Genomic DNA, 23,338 nt, shown 5'->3' on the forward strand with positions numbered 1-23,338 from the left:
GTGTGTGGGGTATTTCAAAACCTTGAAATTAACAAAGAATTTCAAGACAAAAAATAAATGATATTGTGTCTTCTGTATTACGGAAGAATCTTGCAAAAAGCAGGAATCTAAAAATAGGAAATTGCTAAGAATCTTGAGATAAAGGAAAGTTGAACTGGGTGTATCCTGAAATAAGATGACAGGAAAGAAAAGATGCCAAACTCTTAGCAGAAACCCTTGTGACTATAATGATGAATAAGCAAAGGTTAGGTTGAGACAAAGGTCTGTGACAGAAAGGGTAAAGAAAACATAGGTGAAGAAAGGTCACAAATTCCCTTTGGCACTAGGGAAAAATTCATAACTTGAGAATGCAAAAGGATTCCAAATCACTGTCGGTGGTGGTAGCAGTGACCCCGTGTGTGGAGCAGAACTGCTCCATAGGGTTTTCAAGGCTGTAATCTAGAAACATCTCCAAGCCTGTCTTCTAAGGTGCCTCTAGGTAGATTCCAACAGCCAACCTCCCAACTAGTAGTCCAGCTAGTAGTGCTTAACCATTTGCATCACCCAGACACCTTCCAAATCACTAAAGCTACATTACCTAATGCAGTTAAAAAGGAAAGGGGGCAAGGGTAGAACAAAGGCAGCAGTAAACCAAAGGTTCCAAGGGCATACTATAAAGTATTCCTATGCAGGCGAGCAATAATACCTTGCCTACCACACACACATTTTTTTTTTTTTTTTTACACTGAACAAGGTAACCTTTGCTAAAAGGTAAAACATTTAAGAGTAAGGCAGATAGAAGTTCTAAATCGCTTCCTGCAGTTTATCTTTGTAAGAGGCAGGATTGATAGCTAGAGGCAAGACTGACTGCGAGGTTTCTATTTTAAGTCCTCCACCAAAAAGACTAGACACTAAGGCCAGAAAGCCATTTACCGCTTGGCCAGCATGCTCCACTTTCATCTCTGCTGCAGATTATGAAACACCACTAACTCTTGGTCAGGAGCGCCAAGAAGGATGATATTCAAGACATCAATAAGAGTCTCTTTAGTATTACACCAATACAGAAATTTGTATCTGAGTTGAAAGTAGACATCACGAACGGCAAAAGGCAAAAGCCAACAAAAATGTAAAATTATTAGAGACCAGCAGGAAGGTGGCCAAACAGGTCACTCTCGATTCCCTTCAGATTACACTGGATGACATCATTACAGCTCATGCTACCACAAAGACTAGAAGAGTGTCAAAATACTTCACTTAGACAAATCTTTTCTACCCACTGGACAAGAGTGGGGAAGTCACATTTCTTTCCGTATCTCAAGTCCTTTTGATGTTAAAGAGAAATAAAGCAGTCCCTATTATACAACATTTCAGTACCTATTTCAGTACAGTTAGAGGATAATTTAAGTGGCGGGAAGCTGAATGTGTTCTACAAGTATAAAAATAAAAACGGGACTATGTTGTTCTCTTGCTTCAAGTCCTTCACTAGTACCAACAGATGAACAGAGTAACAGGCCCTTTACAAGCCTCGCCGACCTCTCCAGAACCATCATCTGCCACGGTCTGGTACTTTATGCTCTAACACTACTGTCATGGATTGAATTGTGTCCTCTAAAAATGTGTATCAATTTGGCTAGGCCATGATTCCCACTATTGTGTGACTGTCCACCATTTTGTCACCTGATGTGATTTTCCTGTGTGTTGTAAATCCTACCTCTACGATGCTGATGAGATGGGATTAGCGGCAGTTATGTTAGTAAGGCAGGAGACTCAATCTACAAGATTGGATTGTGTCTTGAGCCAATCTTTTTTGAGATACAAAAAAGAGAAGTGAGCAGAGAGACACAGAGACCTCATACCACCGAGAAACACAGTGCATCCTTTGGACTTGGGGTCCCTGCACTGAGAAGCTCCTCAACCAGTGGGAGATAGATGACAAAGACCTTCCTCCAGAGTACACAGAGACAGAAAGGCTTCCCCGGAGCCGACGTCCTGAATTCAGACTACTAGCCTCCTAGTCTGTGAGAGAATAAATTTCTCTTTGTTAAAGCCATCCACTTGTGATATTTGTTATAGCAGCATTAGATAACTAACAACTACCAAACTGCTTATCGTTCCCAACACACCATGTTTCACGCTCTCTGCGTTAATTCGCCCTTCTGCCTGGAGTGAGCTTCCCACTTTCTTTGATAATTGTTACTCAAGAGTCAATTTAGCTACTTTTTCCTTAAAAAAAACTTTTCTAAACATCCAGGTTGAAGTTGCTGTCTTTTCTCCACAGGGGAAAGAGACCTACAGCACTCAGAGAACATACCTATCTTAGCACTAACCTTCTTATGTTAAAATCATCTGTTACTGGGCCTTCTTCATCTGTCACATTAAAAGCTGGGCAGGAGTGGAAGAAGTCTTTTTAAATAGGATTTCCTATATTATTTCTAATTACATAAGGTATGTTCCTTATAGAAAAACCAGAAGGTACAGAGGAACAAAACAAAAATTACTGGGAAACTTCCATCCTCCCTCATACTACATCTAATTCATCTTGTATTCCTAATTATCAAGCATTTAGTAGGCGGTCAATATATTTTTTTTAGCTAAAGTAAAATCTAATCTCTTGAACGATGAATGCATTTTTATTTAATTATCTCAGAAAACATTAAATTCTTATAATTTCATATTTTAAATGTCACAAACTCAACCCTCCCCCCATGTGCACCAAGAATAAGCTCTCGCTTTAGTGGCTCCAAAAGAAGTCTACCTTAACAAGTTTGTGTTTTGGCAGTTGTAAAATATGTCAAATAAAACTAAGGAACATACGTTATTTTTGCATAATAACTTTAACATGTAATTAAATGCTATACTTAACATTAATCTATGCCAATGAATTACAGTAAGCCCATAAGTTACCTGATTTTAACTTCGTGCCCTCTGATATGTTTTCCCCTTATGTGTTGTTGTGTGCTGTTGGGTTGGTTCCAACCACCGACCTTTTGGTTAGCAGCAGAGCACTTACCCACTGCGCCCCCGGGGCTCCTTTCCCCCTTATTAAAACCAAACCAACCCACTGCCGTCAAGCTGATTCCGACTTATAGTGATCCTATAGGACAGAGTAGAACTACCCCATAAGGTTTTCAAGGAGTGGCTGGTGGATTCAAACTGCAGACCTTTTGGTTAGCAGCTGAGCTCTTAAACCACTGCACCACCAGGGCACCTAACCACTTATCGTAGCTAGAGATTGACTTTATCATCCAAGCTCAGGAGAAATTAGGAGGTCGAGTCTAACATCCCTGCTCTTTTCACACTTCTGTCAGAAACCCTGGGCAGAGTGTCAACATGTGTTAGCTTAAGAAAGCAGCACCTGCTGCATCTTCCCAACAGGTCTGGCAAATATTTTAGTATGTGAAAAACATCCAAAAACCTTTTATACATTATGATCAAAGACGGACAGATTAGCCGGGCAAATCTAAAGTGATGAGGTGGCAGATGTGCTCTGTTGTAAAGAAAAAGCAATTTAAATTTTGACAGCATTCTCGAAGCAAAAGTAAGTGACTAAAAAACAACATACGATGACAAATGAGAGGGTTTAGATACGTCTGAATCCTATTTTCCACTGCCTATGTGCAGATTTTCTCAATTTTTATGTGAAGATTTTCTCAATTTTTAAAGGATTAATTCCTGCCCTTCGATATACAAAAAAAAACCTGAAAATAGCCTGTCTCGTTGACAATTTCCAAGCACCACCTCACAAGTAGAACATTGCTGTCATAACAGACTACATAAGAAAAAATAAGTTAACATAACACAAAGTTAACCAATCCTGTATTATCTCTCTCAACTACATATATGCTAAGTAAGCTCGTTTATTACATAACCAAACAGTAATGTCATTAGATGTTATCTAATATCTTCCCCAACCCCGCTCTCTCAAAAGACAAGTACTAACAATCCTATAGCAACAAAAGCTTCTTTTTTCTGCTTGTTCAATAAACAACAGCATTACAGGAAAAGTTGAGTCATGATCCAGGCACCCAGTTACGGAACCTTGTCAGTATTATTAACTGCTCTAGGCTAGGCTGGTGCCATTTGGTGCAGCAGTCACAGGACACAGCAGGGCTAATCAAACATTAATACAAGGAGGAGTCACCTAAGAATCTTGTTTCAAAAATGAAGATTTTTTCAGTAGGCCAGGGGTGGGGTCCAAGATTCTGCATGTCCGTGCTTAACAAAATCTGTTAAGCGCTCGGCTGCTAACCAAAAGGTTGGTGTTGCAACCCTCCCCCCCCCCCCGCCCGCAGCAGCTCCTCGGGAGAAAGACCAAGCCATCTGCTTCCATAAAGATTACAACTACAAAAACTCTATGGGGCAGTTCTACTGTCACATGTGGTCGCTATTCATCGCAAGTCGACTGGACTGTACCCAACAACAAGTTTCCAGGTGATGCCTATCCTGATGGTCAGAGAGGAAGTCCATACTCTGAGTGACAAGAGGAGCAAATCAAGAAAATTAATTCTGCGTTCATTTAAGATTGCATTTACGATTAAGTCAACAACACTTCTGGTGACAGTCACATCCAAGTGAATGCTGATGCTTTTCCTGTTTCCCAACTCCGCTTAGGACAGAAAAACACTGTGTTTTCTTTATTTAAGAATCACATCTTCACAGATTTCAATCATATCTGAATATCTAGCCAGAAACCATACATGTGAGGCTTGTTTCCCTGCTCACAGTCAACACACTTCGACCTCTCAATAAAGATATTCTCTAATTAAACTAAAATGTCTAATTGTTCACATTTATTCTGAATGAAAACTTATGCTTTACTACTCCGTCTACAGAATATATCGTTATATTTAATCTGGAAAATATTAATCCATGAGACTGTTTTTCATATTTCAAAGTTGGCAATTTGAAATTCAAGAGTTCAAGGAGTAGAATCAGTAAGAAATAAATCAGCTGAAGACATGTTAATATGACTTAGTCCCTTTTAACATTTAACATACAGCATTAGTTGATACATCAAAACTTAAAAATTTCCTTCATCTCATATATCCATTATAAAGACTGACATTCTAACTCAAAACTGACCAAGGAGTAAGAAAATCCAAGAAGAAATTCAAGAAGCACCAAAGGCTGATTTAAAAAGGGGAAGAGGAGGGTGGCATTCAATGCTAAACTCTGAAACTTACAGTACTGCTAGTCTGATGGGGTTTTTGGTTTTTAAAATAAATTATGGTATACAAATATTTGCCAACGATAAGTACTGGCAGGAAGTCATTGTAAGAAATCAGTAACTATGCCTCCAAGGATACAGAAAAAATTCAATATATTACCGGATTCCATTTAGACTCAAGACTGCTTTTTGTTTGTTACTAAATATATTCAGTGTTGAGAAACAATAAAGAAAGAAAGAAATGCATTCCAACTGATGAAATGTTTTAGAACTCTTTAAAAGTGAGGATCTAATAATACAGTATGGGAACCTGAAATATTCTACTAACACAAAGAGAAATATTTACACATTTGAACAACATAATCAGCCAGAACTTATCCTCATTATGACCAGAAGCCTGAGTCTGCTTGAAAATTATAAGCTAAATATTTGTTGTTTTTGTTGTTAGCTGCCACTGAGTTGGCCCCCAACTCATGGCAACCACAACCACAATGAAACAAAACACAGTCCAGTCCTGAACCACCCTATGATCAGTTGCCAGTCAGACCCTTGTGATCCACAGGGTCTTCACTGGCTGATTTTTGGAAGTAGATCGCCAGGCCTTTCTTCTTAGTTTGTCTTATTGTGGAAGCTCTGTTGAAACCTGTTGAGCATCAGAGCAATATGCAAGCTTCCACTGACAGATGGGTGGTGACTGCACATTAGGTGCACTGGTTGGGAAATGAACTCAGGTCTCCCCGCCAGAAGGTGAGAATTCTACTACTGAACCACAATGTCCTCACACAAGCTAAATATAAAGTGTCTCAATTTCACTGTAAGTCAGAAAAAGGTCAAACAATGTAAAACTTAAGGCATTGTTTAACAAATAGTATGTCCTAGGCTGGGTTCTCTAGAGACACAAAACCAGTAAAGCACATAAATAAATAAATAAATAAATATATATATATATATATACACACACACACAGATTTATATCAAGAAAATGGATCACACAGCTATAGAGTATATAATGTTCCGAGTCCGTTGGGGAGAAGAAGCTTTTCCTGATTCACATAGCCACCGGGGCTAGTGAACTCAGTATCAGCAGGCCAGAGAGCAGGGCTGTTGCTCACAGGCTGTGAAGATCGACGAATCTCAAGGTCAGCAGACAAGACGGCAGGTAAGCTCAAGTCCCAAGAGCAGAAGGTCTGACCAATGGGAGTCAGCTGCAGGATCTAGAACAAGCAAAAGCCCCCACAAGGAGAGCAGAAAGGACTAGGTGGTACAGGGCAGGGAGATGAAGGCTGAGGGGGTGGTGAGCTGCCATAGGCCCCGACCCCAGCGGTACCACCACTCACCACAGATCCCATCACGGGGGGGGGGGGCTCACATGTCAAATCTCAACAGGGAGGTGATCACAACATTATATGACCACCAAAACACTGAGAATCATGGCCCAGACAAGTTGACACACAATCTTAACCATCACATACTAATTGCCATTTTACAATACAATTTTTTAGGAAGTCCAACAAAGTCAAATAGCTTTCACGAATAATTTTGAGCTTTTTTACGAAGTTTTGGAAAGTGTGAAGAAAGGTGCTAGTCTTTGCTGGTTTGTACCTCAGTCAAAATAGAGCTAGACCTAGACTCAATTTATTCTGCCTCTCAGCAAAAAATTGGGCACCAAGTCAAACCCAAGGGGAAAAAGCCTTTGCTTTTGTTGTCACAGTAAAACAAATAAAATTATATGACATGCATTAATGCAACACACATTAAACCAAAAGTCTGCATAAGAAAGTTTTCAGTAACTTTGCATAACTTCATTTTCTAAACAAAAAAGAAAAGTTGCTGTAGTTTTAAGTTCCCCAAATTACTTTTTTAAATAAACAAACAAAAGCAGGTTGTACTGAAACTAAGTCTAATAGGACTTACTTTTCCACTGATGGAAATAAAGAGTGGAAAAGAAGAACCGCATTTGAAGTTACATTGCATTTAACTGTACATGTACCCATCAATGATTCTGAACACTTGAGAATCCCACTGAGCAATACACTAATACTGGTAGATACCTTGGATTCATTTCCATTTACAGAGACTGATCATGAGCCAAAAAAATCAAATCCACTGCCGTCAAGTAAACTCTGACTCATAGCGATCCTACAGGACAGGGTAGAGCCACCCCATAGGGTTTCCAAGGCCGTAAATCTTTAGGGAAGCCAACTTTCTCCCTAGGAGGGGCTGGTGGGTTTGAACTGCTGACCTTTGGGTTAGTAGCCCAGCACTTAGCACTGCACCACCAGGGCTCCTTAGACTGATCATATCAACATTAAAAGACACAGGCATTTCACAAGGAGTGATTGTGTGATAAAAGGAAAACCAACCTCCCAATAACCCAGTCTTAAAATCTACACATCTTTTACTCCAGTGGTTCTCAAACAATCTACAGAAAAAGACTAGTTTTGTTCTTAATTTCAAGTGTGTGGTGGAATGATACATTTTAAAAATACAATAAAAACGTCTCCACAAGGTCAAAAGTTTCTAAAGGTCTGTTTTCAGTTTTATACTATTCACACGTCTGTCAGTTTGTCATACTGTGGGGGCCTGTGTGTTGCTGTGATGCTGGAAGCTATGCCACCAGTATTCAAATACCAGCAGGGTCACCCATGGTGGATAGGTTTCAGCTGAGCTTCCAGACTAAGACAGACTAGGAAGAAGGACCCGGCAGTCCACCTCTGGAAAGATTTATCCAATGAAAACCTTATGAATACCAGGGGAACACTGTTTGATACAGTGCCAGAAGATGAGCCCCCCAGGTTGGAAGGCACTCAAAAGACAACTGGGGAAGAGCTGCCTTCTCAAAACAGAGTCGATCTTAATGACGTGGATGGAGTCAAGCTTTGAGGACCTTCATTTTCTGATGTGCCACAACTCAAAATGAGAAAAAACAGCTGCAAACATCCATTACTAATTGGAACCTGGAATGTGTGAAGTACGAATCTAGGAAAATTGGAAATCATCAAAAATGAAATGGAACACATAAATATTGATATCCTAGGCATCGGTGAGCTGAAATGCACTGGTACTGGCCATTCTGAATCAGACAATCATTTGATCTTCTATGCTGGAAACTACAACTTGAAGAGGAATGGCGTTGCACTCATCGTCAAAAAGAACATTTCAAGATCTATCCTGAAGTACAACGCTGTCAGTGATAGGATAATATCCATGTGCCTACAAGAAGACCAGTTAATATGACTATTACTCAAATTTATGCACCAACCACTAAGACCAAAGATGAAGAAACTGAAGATTTTTACCAAATTCTGCAGCCTGAAACTGACAGAAAATGCAATCAGGATGCATCGATAATTACCGGAGACTGGAATACAGTAGTTGGAAACAAAGAAAAAGGATCGGTAGTTGGATAGCCGTGGTGATAGAAACCATGCTGGAGATCACATGATAGAATTTTGCAAGACCAATGACTTCTTCATTCCAAGTATCTTTTTCACCAACACAAACGGCGACTATATACGTAGACCTCGCCAGATGGAATATGCAGGAATCAAATCGACTACATCTGTGCGAAGAGACGATGGAAAAGCTCAATATCATCAGTCAGAACAAGGCCAGGGGACAACTGCAGAACAGACATTCCACTGCTCATATGCAAGCTCAAGCTGAAACTGAAGAAAACTAGAACAAGTTGACAAGAGCCTAAGTACGACCTTGAGTATATCCCACCTAAGTTTAGCGACCAGCTCAAGAATAGATTTGACACGTTGAACAGTAATGACTGAAGACCAGACGAGTTGTGGAAGGACATCATACGTGAAGAAAGCAAGAGGTCATTAAAAAGACAAGAAAGAAAAGACCAAAATGGATGTCAGAAAAGACTCTGAAACTCGCTGAGTAGCTACAGTGAAAGAAGAAACGATGAAGTCAAAGAGTTAAACAAAAGATTTCAAAGGGTAGCTCTAGAAGACAAAGTATTATAATGACACGTGCAAAGAGCTGGAGATGGAAAATGAAAAGCGAAGAACATGCTCTGCATTTCTCAAGCTGAAAGAACTGAAGAAAAAATTCAAGCCTCGAGTCGCAATAGTGAAGGATTCCATGGGGAAAATATTAAACGACGCAGGAAGCATCAAAAGAAGAGGGAAGGAATACACAGAGTCATTATACTAAAAAGAATTAGTCGATGTTCAACCATTTCAAGAGGTGGCATATGATCAGGAACCGATGGTACTGAAGGAAGAAGTCCAAGCTGCACTGAAGGCACTGGTGAAAAACAAGGCTCCAGGAACTGATGGAATACCAGTTGAGATGTTTCAACAAATGGATGCAGTACTGGAAGTGTTCAGTCATCTATGCCAAAAAACCTGCCAAACTGACTGGAAGAGAACTATATTTATGCCTATTCCCAAGAAAGGTGATCCCACTAAATGCAGAAATTATTGAATAATATCATTAATATCACATGCAAGTAAAATTTTGTTGAAGATCATTCAAAAGCCGCTACAGCAGTATATCGACAGGGACTGCCAGAAATTCAAGCTGGATTCACAAGAGTATGAGGAACCAGGGATATCATTGCTGATGTCAGATGGATCCTGGCTGAAAGAACGCAGAGAATACCAAAAAGATGTTTACCTGTGTTTTACTGACTATGCTAAAGCATTCGACTGTGTGGATCATAACATATTATGGGTAACATTGCAAAGAATGGAAATTCCAAAACATTTAATTGTGCTCATAAGGAACCTGTACATAGATCAAGAAGCAGTCATTCGAAGAGGTTTAAAGTCAGGAAAGGTGTGCGTCAGGGTTATATCCTTTCGCCATACCTATTCAATCTGTATGCTGAGCAAATAATCCAAGAAGCTCGACTATATGAAGAATGGGGCATCAGGATTGAAGAAAGACTTATTAACAACCTGCGTTACGCAGATGACATAACCTTGCTTGCTGAAAGTGAAGAGGACTTGAAGCACTTACTGACGAAGATCGAAGACCACAGCCTTCAGTATGGATTACACCTCAACATAAAGAAAACAAAAAGCCTCACAACTGGACCAATAAGCAAAATCATGATAAACCTGGAACAGATTGAAGTTGTCAACAATTTCATTTTACTTGGATCCACAATCAACACCCATGGAAGCAGCAGTCAAGAAATCAAAAGATGCATTGCATTGGGCAAATCTGCTGCAAAAGACCACTTTAAAGTGTTGAAAAGCAAAGATGTCACCTTGAAGACTAAGGTGCACCTGACCCAAGGCCTGGTGTTTTCAATCGCCTCCTATGCATGTGAAAGCTGGGCAATAAATAAGGAAGACCAAAGAACTGACGCCTTTGAATTATGGTGTTGGACAAGAATACTGAAATATATCACGGACTGCCAAAAGAATGAACAAATCTGTCTTGGAGAAAATACAACCGGAATGCTCCTTAGAAGTAAGGATGGCGAGACTATGTCTCACACACTTTGGTCATGTTGTCAGGCGGGATCAGTCCCTGGAGAAGGACATCATGCTTGGTAGAGAGTCAGTGAAAAGAGGAAGACCCTCAATGAGATGGACTGACACAGTGGCTGCAACAAAGGGCTTAAGCATAACAACAATTGTGAGGATGGCACAGGACCAGGCAGTGTTTCATTCTGTTGTACATAGGATCGCCAGGAGTCAAAACCAACTCAATGGCACCTAACAACGCAATTTTTCGCAGGCTGTTAACTGCTTCCTTTCTGACATACTCCCTGCACTGCCTTCTTCCTTTCTGGCCCCTGCACTCCAACTTCAGCCACACCCCCCGTGCCCCCTTCCAGGCAAAATCATGTTGCCAAATTCTAAATTCTTTTTATGTTTCATTTTGACAGTCTCTGCCCTGGTGTCGTGGATTGAATTATGTCTCCCAAAAAATGTGTGTTATCAACTTGGTTAGGCCATGATTCCCAGTATTGTGTGGCTGTCCTCCACTGTGTAATTTTATGTCAAGAGGATTAGGGTGGGATTGTAACACCACCCTTACTCAGCTCACTTCCTTGATCCAAGGTAAAGGGAGTTTCTCTGCGGTGTGGCCTGCACCACCTTTTATCTCTTAAAAGATAAAAGGAAAGAGAAGCAAGCAGAGAGTTGGGGACCTCGTAGCACCAAGAAAGCAACACCAGGAGAAGAGTGCCTCCTTTGGACCGGGGTCCCTGTGCCTGAGAAGCTCCTCGATCATGGGAAGACTGAGGACAAGGACCTTCTTCCAGAGCTGACAGAGAAAGCAAGCCTTCCCCTGGAGCTGATACCTCGAATTTGGACTTCTAGCCTACTTTACCATGAGGAAATAAATTTCTCTTTGTTAAAGCCATCCACTTGTGGTATTTCTGTTATAGCAGCACTAGATAAGTAAGACACCTGGTTCAGCCCTTCATTACCCTGCACCTAGATTAGCGCCACAGATTCCCAACCTGTCTCTACACATTGAGTCTTTCCCCTCATTTCCTATGTCAGGCAGCTGACACTCCTTAGAGTATTACTCAGAGCCCTCTAATATCTGACCCCAACTTGTATACCCTAAGCCTGCCTGCCTCTGACCAAGCTGCTCCCTGAACCTAAGATATGTCCTATCCAATTCTACACATTCAAAATGCCTCCTCAGAGGAGGCTAACTTCATGTAGCCTCCTCTGATTTCATGTAGCATTTTATCTTCACTCCTTTAAGGATGTGTCACTTTCTTTCAGGCACTCAATTTCCAAACATACCACACCTCCTATGTAGTGAGCACCACACAAGCAACACACATACCTTGGTAGCTCCCAACTGCCTGGGACATAAAAGCACTAGATGTTGGTGGGAGTTAGTAAATCTCTGGAACAGGCTGAAATACATCAGCAATGTCAGCACCACCTGGAAAGGGTTTAGAAATGCATACTCCTCATCCCCACCCAAGACCCACAGATCCAAAAACTTCGAGGGTGGGACTCAGCAATGTGCATTCTAACAAAAGCCTCCAGGTGAGGCCAGTGCAGCTCAAGTGCGAGAGCCACTAAGGGCTAAAAAACTAGGATGCTGTAGGGGTGAGGAAAGTGGTCACCTTTTAAATACACTAGTGACTAATGTCCTTTTATAAAGTTAAGAACCTTTTGAAATCACCCCTACTTCATCCTATATTCTGATATTTTCATAAAGATATATGATTATAAAAGAAGGCTGTCCAGTCTATACATACACATGCATGAGAAACACTAAGTCTGAACAAATTAATCTTTTTGAGGCATAAAGGCTTCTTCGGTAATATCCACAATTAGAACATATAGAAGAAGCCATTCTTTGAAAGGATAAGCAGGTTTTACCAGGTACTTAAGTAACATGGCCAGTCAGTCTCATTATAATGGGTTTTCACTATTATAGAGGGCACGCCCTCAGACTTCAACTCCATTTACCTATATGTGTGTTGCATTAAAAAAAAGCAAGAAAGAAAAATTATTTCTCACATTCAAACCAATCTCTACAACCTAGAGATACAATTAAATATCTAACAATACAAACAATACAGTATGATACAATACTGCCTTAATCCAAAAAGAAATAGTTTATTGAATATTTATGTAGTCAGGAAGATAAGTCATTCAGAGTTCATCAAAAACAGAGTTTGTGCTTTAAAAAAAAAAAAAAAATTGTTGCCCTCGAGTCGATTCTGACTCACAGCAACTCTATAGGACAGTGTAGAACTGTCCCATAGTGGTTCCAAGGCTGTAAGTCTTTATGGAGGCAGCCTACCACATTCTTCTCCTAAGGAGCGGCTGGTGGGTTCGAACCACTAACCTTTCAGTCAGCAGCCGAGTGCTTTTAACCACAGCACCACTGGTGCTCATAATTGGTGCTTAAACATACATATCCAAATAAAAATTTTAAGAAAGTGAGTCTCTCAAAGCAGCCAGTAGTTACTACAGTGGACTATACAAATAGACCAGCCAGCTGTGCCATCTGAAATATCAGCCCCTGCATCCTGAGAAGGCGGACTTCATGCAAGGTCAGATTCCCATTAACCATGGCAGTACGCTGAAAAGCTAGTCCCCAGACTGAGAGTAGCAGCAGCAGCAGCAGGTAGATAAATGTTAAAAAAAATAAATGTTGGCAGTGCAAATTCTCAGGCTGCATCCCAAACCTTTTGAATCAGACACTTGGGGGGTGTGGCAGAAATCTGCATTTTAAAAAAAAACCCAGGTGATTCCAATGGCTTAAAGCAAATCTTGACCTGGGAAAAGAACTACAGTTAGAACTAACCGGGCTCATTAGTAATTTTTTTCAAAAACTGTGGGCCATGCAATTCTCACTGGCATAAGCAATGACAGTTGGATATCCTAACGTTGCAAGTAGAGCCCCTTTTAATTTACAGCAAATTAATTTTAAACAATGAATAAAAACTCTCTGGAAATTAAAATTAATACTCCATTAAAGTTCATGTGTGTTCTCATTTCTACATTTAGGACCTCAAAGGCACCACAAAAGGTGCCCAGTAAAAGTCCTGTGACATCAGACAATATACGTGAGTGTGCACAAGTGCAGAAGAGAAAGGGGCGAGGGAGGGAGAAGAGAGAAAGACAGAAAATAAGAGAACAAAGGGAAAAAAATCAAGACCAAAAACCAAAATTGTAGGAGGATAATCTCATTCTAAGATGTAATTCTGACTCATTTATACAGTCAACAAAAATGACTCATTCTGGATGCTTATGTTCTTTCTCCCTAATGTCAAGCATTATAATTTTATAATTAAAAATTTACAGGGGGCAGGCTGTGGAGATAAATACATTAAAAGAGCAGACTATGCTATAATCCTAATAAACTATAGACAATGTCTAGACTGAAATGTTTTCTCATTTTTGGCTTCCTGACTTTTAAAATTCAAGAGAAAAGAAATAGGAAAGTGTGTCCAGCCAAACTATACTCCACCAGAGAAGAGTAATGAGAAGCCACAACTATGTACCAACATTATACAGCTCTGAAACTGGCAGCAACTAACTCATTCTGGAAACACTGATGAAAAGCACATTTTTCTAGGAAGATACAAAGTCTTCCTAAAATTTCATTTCTATATTTGATTTTCTTTTCTCCTTGGCCCAAAGCCCCAAAGTTTACTAAGGGGTCTTCCATTGAAAACTATAAACAATACGTATTTTTAATGCAATTAAATTATCCAGATAATTTGATTTATCCAGATATTCATACAATGTTTAAAGAGGCTGTTTTCCAGAACCTTACATGGCCCTTTAAGTGGACAACTGCACATGTGTTACTGCAAAAACTTTAAAGGGTGATGGGTAAAAATGCTAGTGTGCTAAAATCAAAATTGTAATCAGGGTAATAGTATATGCCAGCCAATTTATATACACCAGGAAGAGAGAGACAAAAAGATTTTATACATAAAAAGGAACAATTCATCAAGGAAAAACCACTTAAAATGTTATATATTGACAGTAGTACCACCAAATATATGAAACAAAAACTGACAGAGCTGAAAAGACAAAAAAAAAATTTTAAATTACAGATTTCAAACTTCTATAAGAGTGACTGATGAAACATGCTGGCAGAAAATCAGAACTCCAAGAAACAGGGCTACAGAAGTTGAAGAGACAAGGATCTTATCCTAGAACCAATATCCTAAAATCAGACTTCTAGCCTCCTAAACTTTGAGAAACTATGTCTGTTCTTTAAAGTACTTACCTATGGTATTTGTGTTATACCAGCACTAGCAAACTAAGACAGAAAGAGGTACAACTGCCTCTATTTGCAGACAAAATTAATAGGAATATAGAAAATCTTAAGGAATCTATAAAAGAAGTTATTCCAACTAATAAATGAGTTTAGCAAGGTTGCAGGATACAAGGTCAATATAAAAGCCAATTGTATTTCTACGTACTAGCAACAAATAATTGGAAACAGACATATTTTTTAAAATTTCTTGACAATGGCACTCGTAAACATTAAAAACTTAGTGATGGCTGAAAACTAAAAAATATTGCTAAGAAAAATTAAAGGAAATCTAAATAAATGCAGAGATACACCATGTTCATGAACTGGAATGCTCAAGATGGCAATTCATCACAAACTGATCTATAGTTTTGAAGCAATTCCAATCAAAATTCTAGCAAAGGAAATACAAAGGACCTAGAACAGATAAATTCATTGCCATCAAGTCAATTCCAACTCAGAATGACCCTATGGGACAGAGTAGAATTGTTCCATAGGGTTTCTGTGGCTGTAAATCTTTATGGAAGCAGATTACCACGTCTTTCTCCAGCGGAGCAGCTGGTGAGTCTGAACTGCTGACCTTCTGGTTAGCAGCCAAGCACTTCACCACTGTGCCACCATGCCTCCTCATATTGGTCATCAGGGAAATGCAAATTAAATCCACACTGAGATACTACAACACATCCTCAAGGATGACTAAAAAAAAAGGCTGACCAATACCAAATGATGGCAAGGAAGTAGAGTCACTGGGACTCTCATACGTTGCTGGGCAGAGTGCAAGATGGTTCAACTACTTGAGAGAATAGTTTGGCAGCTTCTTAGAAAGGTAACTACATACATGCCTTATAGCAATTGCACTCCTAGATATTCACCCGAGAGAAATGATAGCATATTCTCATGCATAAATGATTATTAACGGCTTTATTTTTAATAGCCAGAAATTTGGAAACAACCCAAATGTCCACTAACAGGTTAATGGATAAACAAACTGTGATACAGTCATGCAATGGAATACTCCTCAGCAAAAAAAAGAAACAACATGGATGAATCACAAAACCATCATGTTAAGTGAAAGAAAGCAGACACGAAAGAGTGCTTAGTATAGGATCTCTTTTGTATGATATTCTAGAAAACACAAAAGTGTAGGGACAGAAAGTAGATCCCGGGGCTAGGGATGAAGGCTGGAATTGGCTGTAAAGGCTCACGCTCAAAACCACTAGTGTAATGGGATTATTCAAAAACTTAATTGTGGTAGTTAACAACTTTATACATAAAATTTATCCAACTGTCCACTTAAAATGGGTAAGATTTATAGTATCTGAATTACACCTCATAAAGCTGTAAAAAAGAGTACCTATTCTTTTTTCTTTTTTGCATGTGTGTGATTTAAATCCTTACAGGTGGTTTTCATAACTGTACTCATAAATATATAGAATTTTTTTTAAAGCTATATGCGAAGTCTTTGATCAAAGGGCAAATCATGATAATTTTACTCTGGTAGATTTTGTTTCTCATGATGATTTCATCCACCCATTTGCTCTTCCTTATGATTCATACTAAACTGCAATCTTACTTTCAATAAGCTTCCTCTTCTCCAGTCAAGTCACTTGTTTGTCCCCTCCATCCCAACTCCTCCACTGTACACTCTGGAACTCCAGTTCTATTGTTAAAGTCCCCCGTATTTCACTGCATCTTCAAACTCTTCACTGAAGATTCACGACACCTCCTAGACATTAAAGTGCCTTTCCCTAGGACACTGCTTGACCCCATGGCCCTCGCAAAGTAGACAATGAGATCTCCACGCCTTACACACCTTAAGAGTCCAGTGTTAGGGTTGGTGTCTTCATCACTTCCCAAAATCACTTCTACACTATTCTTTCTCTACCCTTATTATGGGCTCAAGCATAGCATCAACTGTGAGACTGGTGCAGGACTGGGCACTGTTTCATTCTGTTGCACACAGGATCACTCCTAGGAGTTGGAATTGACTCAATGGCACCTAACGATAACAACCCTTATTATAAAGATGTTTGCTCTTCTGGGGCTCAAATCAACACCACCAGCTTCTACCATCTGCTTCTCACTCCCTACCTCTTCAGTTACTTTTTCCTCCTTCACTCATTAAGACTTTATAACCATCGATCCTTCTCATCACCTCAAAGTTTACCATTCAACAGCCTGACCTCTCTATTCTTTGACCTCATTATCGCTAGGGAGGGTTCTCTTCCATTCTTATTTGTTTAAAGTAAGTTTTTCCTGCTAGATTGAGTTCCATGAAGACGGGGGTGAGAACTGTCTTGTTCATTGCTAAATCCCTAGCACACAGCACACTGTATACTCCTACTTAAATAAAGTTTATTTTTTCATTCCCATTAAATGCAAAGAATGGGTGCTAACAGCAGGCCTGCATTCCAATATTAATAAACTAAATGTTGGTTCCAAGAGTACCAACAAAGATAGTAAGGTGTCTGGAAACTATACATTTAAAAAAAAAAAAAAGACAAAGAATGCTTTACCCAGAGAAAGTATTTGCTAGATGATGAATAACTAAGGGACACTGATACCCATTAAAACCCATTGCCATCAAGTCGATTTCGACTCACCGCAACCCTATAGGACAGAGTAGAACTGCCCCATAGGGTTTCCAAGACTGTCATCTTTATGGAAGCAGACTGCCACATCTCTCTCCCATGGAGCAGCTGATGAGTTCAAATTGCGAACCTTTTAGTCAGCAGCCAAGCACTTAACAACTGTGCCATAAGGGCTCCTTGGGAAATTGATAGCTATCTTTAAATACATGAAGGTTCATCATTTAGAAGAAGCAAGACTGAAAATTCCTTGTCCATAAATTATAGGAGTTGGACTAAATAACCTCCTTTTGGGTTATATTCTATTTCATGTGTATTAGTGCTCCAAAATGTAGACAGCAGCCCAGTGAGGGTGCTATAAAAGAAGGCAACCTGAAAAAAAAAAAAGGCAACCTGAGGACCTAGAGCTACCAAGATACGAACCAAGTTATCTTACAAAAAATATACCCTAAGAATACTAAAGGGTCTAGCATGGTTGGGCCAGATCAGCGGCTGGCAAACTATGGCCCCTGTGGCAGCTGTTTGTTCAGATAAGGTTTTACTGAAACACAGCCACACCCATCCATCTAAGTATTACCTATGGCTGCTTTTCTGCTACAAGGGCAGAGCTCAATAGTTGGGAAGGAGACTATATGCTCAACGAAGCCTAAAATATTTGCTATCTGGCCCCTTAAGAAAAAGCTTGCTGACCCCTGGACAAACGATCTCTAAGGTCCATTTTTATATTTCTTATACACTGGAGATGAAAAGAATTGCATTAAAACTGTCTTAAACAGAGGGGAAGGATAAAATGGGGAAAAAAAGAATGAGGAGGGAGAATGGGTCAAATACATATTCTCAATTCACCTCCCTTACACCAACTTCTCTAGGCTAGCAGGTGGCTCATCTTCTAGTCACTGAAACCTTCTATTCCAAGAACACACAAGATAAAATAAGCATTAGCGATATAACACTCACCTGCCTTCCTTAACTTTTTCTGCATTCCCTGTACATATGTAGGTTTCTATGTAACCATCACTGCAGTTGATTTTTGACCAATCTGGGTCACAAACATCCAAGAAGTGAGGCCGCAGTCTGCCTATTGAATACTTGGCAATGTCAGTCAGGGACTGACTAGCAGCTGCACCAAATAAAAAAGTTCCAATGGCTTTGTAAATAGTGGCTATGTAGTTATTCCTGATAAAGGAATTTGAGTGCAAAAGGTTAAAGTAAACAGACAGGGTTTCTCCAACAATCATCTGAAAAAGAAACAGAAAAATAATTTGTTAAAAATAATTTAAAGAAGCAAACAAGCACTTTAAACAAAGCAAAACAGAAAAGATAAAGTAAATCATACACACACAAGAAGCGTTTGTCTTAAAACACTTTTTTTTTTTTTTTTACAAATGGAGAGTCAACTTAAGATATTCTATTCTAAATCACACACACACAAAAAATGGCGTCAGGTCATCTGTGGATGCTGCTTAGAAAGCAACTGAGCCAAAATAATTTCAAAGCCTACCTGAAATAACAACTTATTTTTTTTGTATTCAAATAAACTGAGCTTTAATAAGTGGACGATGATGTATTCTGGAGAACAAAAAAATACGGTTTGTTCAAAGAACACAAACTCCCGCAATCAGAACAGTATATTGGTCATTTGGAATTCTCCTTGGAATCAAAGACATCCATCGTGACAAAAAGGATAAAATTGTTACAGAAAGTAAAAAATCTAATATAAATGCAGGGATCTAAGGCTGATGCCAAAGGGTATAGAACGCAGAGATGGGCTGATAGTGCCTACCAGTCCTGCCTTTCCAAGAGACCTTAAGCCAGGCGACCTTTAGCAAGTCTCATTAAAAGACCTGGTTGCTCCCCTTCCCCCCAAAAAACATTTCAAGGCCTCTTTCCTCTTCATTTTTCACTGGCTTTTGCAAACCTGAAGTTAAATAAAGCCTTCTCATAAACAACTATTTTGTGAACTTTCCCAGATTCTACTTACGAGTGTGTGTGAGAGTTTGTATCTGTGTGTACCTATACTCTGGAGGAAGGAGATGGAAGGTAGTTTTTTCTTCATAAAAATATCACTAGTAATATGAAGATTTTTCAAGAGGGAAAAGGAATTTAAGGACATTTCCAAAGAAATGGGTACAAACAATAAATTAATTTATCTTGACCACACTACTATAATGAGTTTCAAGGCATTAAATGTTTCCAAATGTTTTTCAAGTTCACAGACCAATATACTGAGAAATTCAAAGAACACTGAATTATTTTTAAAAATTACATTTGCTAATAATAAATAAGCAACACTCTAGCTACCTGAGACCAAAATAAATAAAGAATGGTCTGCTTGTTAATTTGTGTTGGCGAGGGGGGAAAAGATATGAGCTTTTATTTAGATACATACTAGTTTCCCTGCTTCCTCTTAAATATACATAAACAATTTTACAAAGCATGCCAACATTTCCATTTAGTGAGGATTAACTGTCTTCAGGGTGAGCCTTACCATAGGTGAAATAAATGGTTGCCTCTTAAATGGGATTTCAACAAGAGCCTGATATCATAAATTCTTTCCTCATCCGGCTCAAAGACTCCTAAAACTCCATAAGGAGAATGTTCTAACTTTGACAACCACAGACTGTGAACTCTACAAAAGCAAGGATAATTTCTTAATTGTTGAACAGAAAGCTGGTCAATCACACTGACCTAAAACAGAATAGGTGGTCAACAAATTTTAATTGAAGGTGTTGCCTTTTGGGTAAAAGGCAAATATCCTTAAACATACTATAAGCCTCATGGAAATATAGTCCTTAATATAAATGAATTAATTAGATCCTTCTACAGGTCTTACAGAAGGGGAAAATCATATGTACCTCTAGGGATGCCAACCTTCCACAACTTGCTTATGGCTAGCGCTCCCTTCCCCACTGCCTCAATGGGACTTGTATTAAAGTATACGTTGACTCAAGCCGTTAAAGTGCTCCAGTAACTTCCTTGATAGACTGGTAGCCAGAGATCATTTCTCAAACATTTCATTATGGAGTTGACCTTTGATAATTAAAAACCACATATATTAATCAACCACAATTTTAGCAGTTGAAACTCTCACATCTCAGGTGTTCTTACTTAACCAATTATTTTCCAGAAACAGCAACTGATCTTTGTGAGTATTCCTTGTCATAATCATCATTGTTTAGAGCCACACGAACACTGGTTCTTGCTATTGATGGCAGGAAGTCAGATGGACAGATACACTCAGAGCATCTGCTCCACAGAGCAGTGTTAAGGCAGAAACCTAGTCCTTAATACTTGGGGGAAGGAGGGTTACCTAAAGCTGACAAGAGGTGCCAGACCAACTTATGCTGTTTTATTATGTGATCCCTCTTTATTTAGAGTAATACACAATAAGGGAGTTCTAAATCATTTCTTCTAAATTAAATGTAAAATGTGTCTGTGCATTTGACCTAATGAGACAACCATATCCTTTTGTTTCATTTTAATACCTTATCTTGCCTTTTGGACCATTTATGCCAACTCTCAGCTTTTGGTGAGGCCCACACCTAAGCTAACTTGGCCTGATCCTAGAAATGAAATGAGTTGTCATGTGTTACTTTATTTACATAGATCCTAAGGATATGCTAAATTAATAGACAACTAAAGATAACACTTCCGGGAATAAAAGGGAATACTTACAAAGATCCAAAGCTAATAATTACCTAAATCAGTGTAGTTCAACCTTTTTAAACCCATGTTTCCATAATATTCTCTAACTCCTTTCTATCTCCATCAACCAAGATGATTTCCTAAGTCTCCACACTGTCCCATGCTCACATGTCCTCCATTCAGGGACCACCTTCCCCTCCAAAACAGTTTCAAATTACTGCTGCATTTCCACATCACTCACTCTCTCCTCAATCTCCCTCATTAACTCCACTTCCTTTATTCTACTGAAATCTTTCTCAAAAATCAAAACTGTCACATCAAATCCAACAGATTTTTATCAACCATCATTTATCTTAACTTTCTGGTAGTAGCTGACATCACTTGACCATTTCCTCTTTATTAAAATTCTCCCTTGGGTTTTGAGAAATTATATTAATCTGGGTTCTCTACCAACTACCAGTCTCCCTTAATTAAACATATTTTGGGGATTATTAGCATGACATGTCAAAGGCCTGGTGTGAAGTCTGATTTTTTTTTTAAGAAATAAACTTCTTTCCAGTAAATAAAATTAAATGTACTCACGACTAACCAAGTACTGCCTCAAAGAAGCCAAGTTAACGAATAAACTGGAATTATTTTAAATTAGTACATAAAATCACTGCCCTAAGCAGTGTTTGTCTTTGTTAATACTGTTGATACAAAAACAGTACTTTTACACAGTACCTTTAAACAGTCTGTTCTTTTTTGGCCTAGTGTTAAGAGCTACGGCTGCTAACCAAAAAACTGGCAGTTCGAATCCACCAGCCGCTCCTTCAAAACCCTACAGGGCAGTTCTACTCTGTCCTATAGGGTCACTATGAGTCACAATCGACTCAACAGCAACAGGTTTGGTTTTGGATTTCACACTCTTTTTAATCTACTTGCCCTTTAATTAAATGTAAAGATAATCTCTCACAGGCTGTACTCAAATAGTCAAAAATTCAAAGCTAATGAAATCTAACTAAAGAGTCTTTATTAAATATGCCTTTTGTCAGGCCCCATGTGTCTAGCTGTGGGAGCTAAGTCTGCCCAGTCATTGCACCCTGCTCTGCTGCAGCCCTGCTTTCTGAAGGGGGTTTCTGTAGTTAGGCTTGTGCAGCGTCCTGTTTACTGGACACAAAGACGAGCAGAACTGAAAGACAGGTGTATTCCAGCAATGTTTATCTGAGCACTTGAATCTTGTCTGACATCAGCTACTATTTGCAACTAAGAGTCCTACATTTTACATTTAAACAGTTACCAATTCCTCAGAAACACATACACTTAAAAAAAAAAAAAAACTCTCTCCTTAAAGGAAGAACCATGGACTTCGCTTTCTTTTAGTATAAAAATCCAGTGTGAAAAAAGATCAGTCTAAATTAAAGGGATCCATTGTTTTTTTAAAAACCTCGCCATACTGTAGGAGAGTCAACAACGTCACTGTATAATTACATACTACCTAGTTTCATTCATGTGAACACATACCAAGCACCCATGACACGCCAGCCTCCACTCCGGGCAGTGAGGATACCAAGATGAGCCAGGCACCCTTTCTGCCTTCAAGAAGCTCAGTTTTGTGAAACAAGCATTTGTATAGCTGAGGTTTTCTTTCATTAATTACGTACCACGAATTATGAATTGATTGGTTTTCATTGCTAATAAGGTACTCTGATTATTTTTGAATAAGACAATAAATTTTTTTAATTAGGAAGTTTTTTTTTTTTTTTTTTAATAAACTCCAAAAGTAGACAAGATACACTGTCATCTTGTTGGCCTATCTCCTGGAGAGAACCATATTTTCTACTTTTAACTAACATAAATCTTGTTTCTAAAGCTATAAATTACAGAGCACATAAGTGCTGAATTAAATCATAGAATTTCTGGGCCAAGAGATTGTAAAGATCATCCATCTAGTCCAACCACTTAAGCCTTCTCCCCTAAGCCACATCCTCTAAGCATTCCCACCTGAGGTTACTATTGTGTTTCAAGACTAAGTCTTGTCCTCAATACCAGTAAAAATTCTTTTGTGTTCACTGCTAATTATGTATAGAACTGCGGCTTTTCCCTCCCACCTAGGGCATTAACTATAAATGCTTTAAAGTAACCATGGGTTAAATGAAGTTTTAACATTAGTTAGCAACTTTTCTTTTCTAGAATCCAATGACTAAAGAGACCTGGCCCATACACTCAGATACACTGAGTTCATATAAAATAATAT

The 23,338-nt window shown here is 39.0% G+C and overlaps 1 protein-coding gene across 3 annotated transcripts in view; it reads right to left on the reverse strand.

The window, feature by feature from the left end:
- PLPP1 (phospholipid phosphatase 1) overlaps positions 1-23,338 on the reverse strand; it is a 130,027-nt gene that overhangs the window by 35,320 nt on the left and 71,369 nt on the right. For all 3 annotated transcript variants that reach the window (XM_064271975.1, XM_064271980.1, XM_064271982.1), the window contains exon 3: positions 18,415-18,695. In XM_064271975.1, coding sequence (XP_064128045.1) covers positions 18,415-18,695 — 281 coding nt within the window. The remainder of the gene's footprint in view (positions 1-18,414; positions 18,696-23,338) is intronic.

The sequence above is a fragment of the Loxodonta africana genome, chromosome 2, assembly GCF_030014295.1.
Source record: "Loxodonta africana isolate mLoxAfr1 chromosome 2, mLoxAfr1.hap2, whole genome shotgun sequence".
Taxonomy (NCBI): Eukaryota; Metazoa; Chordata; class Mammalia; order Proboscidea; family Elephantidae; genus Loxodonta; species Loxodonta africana.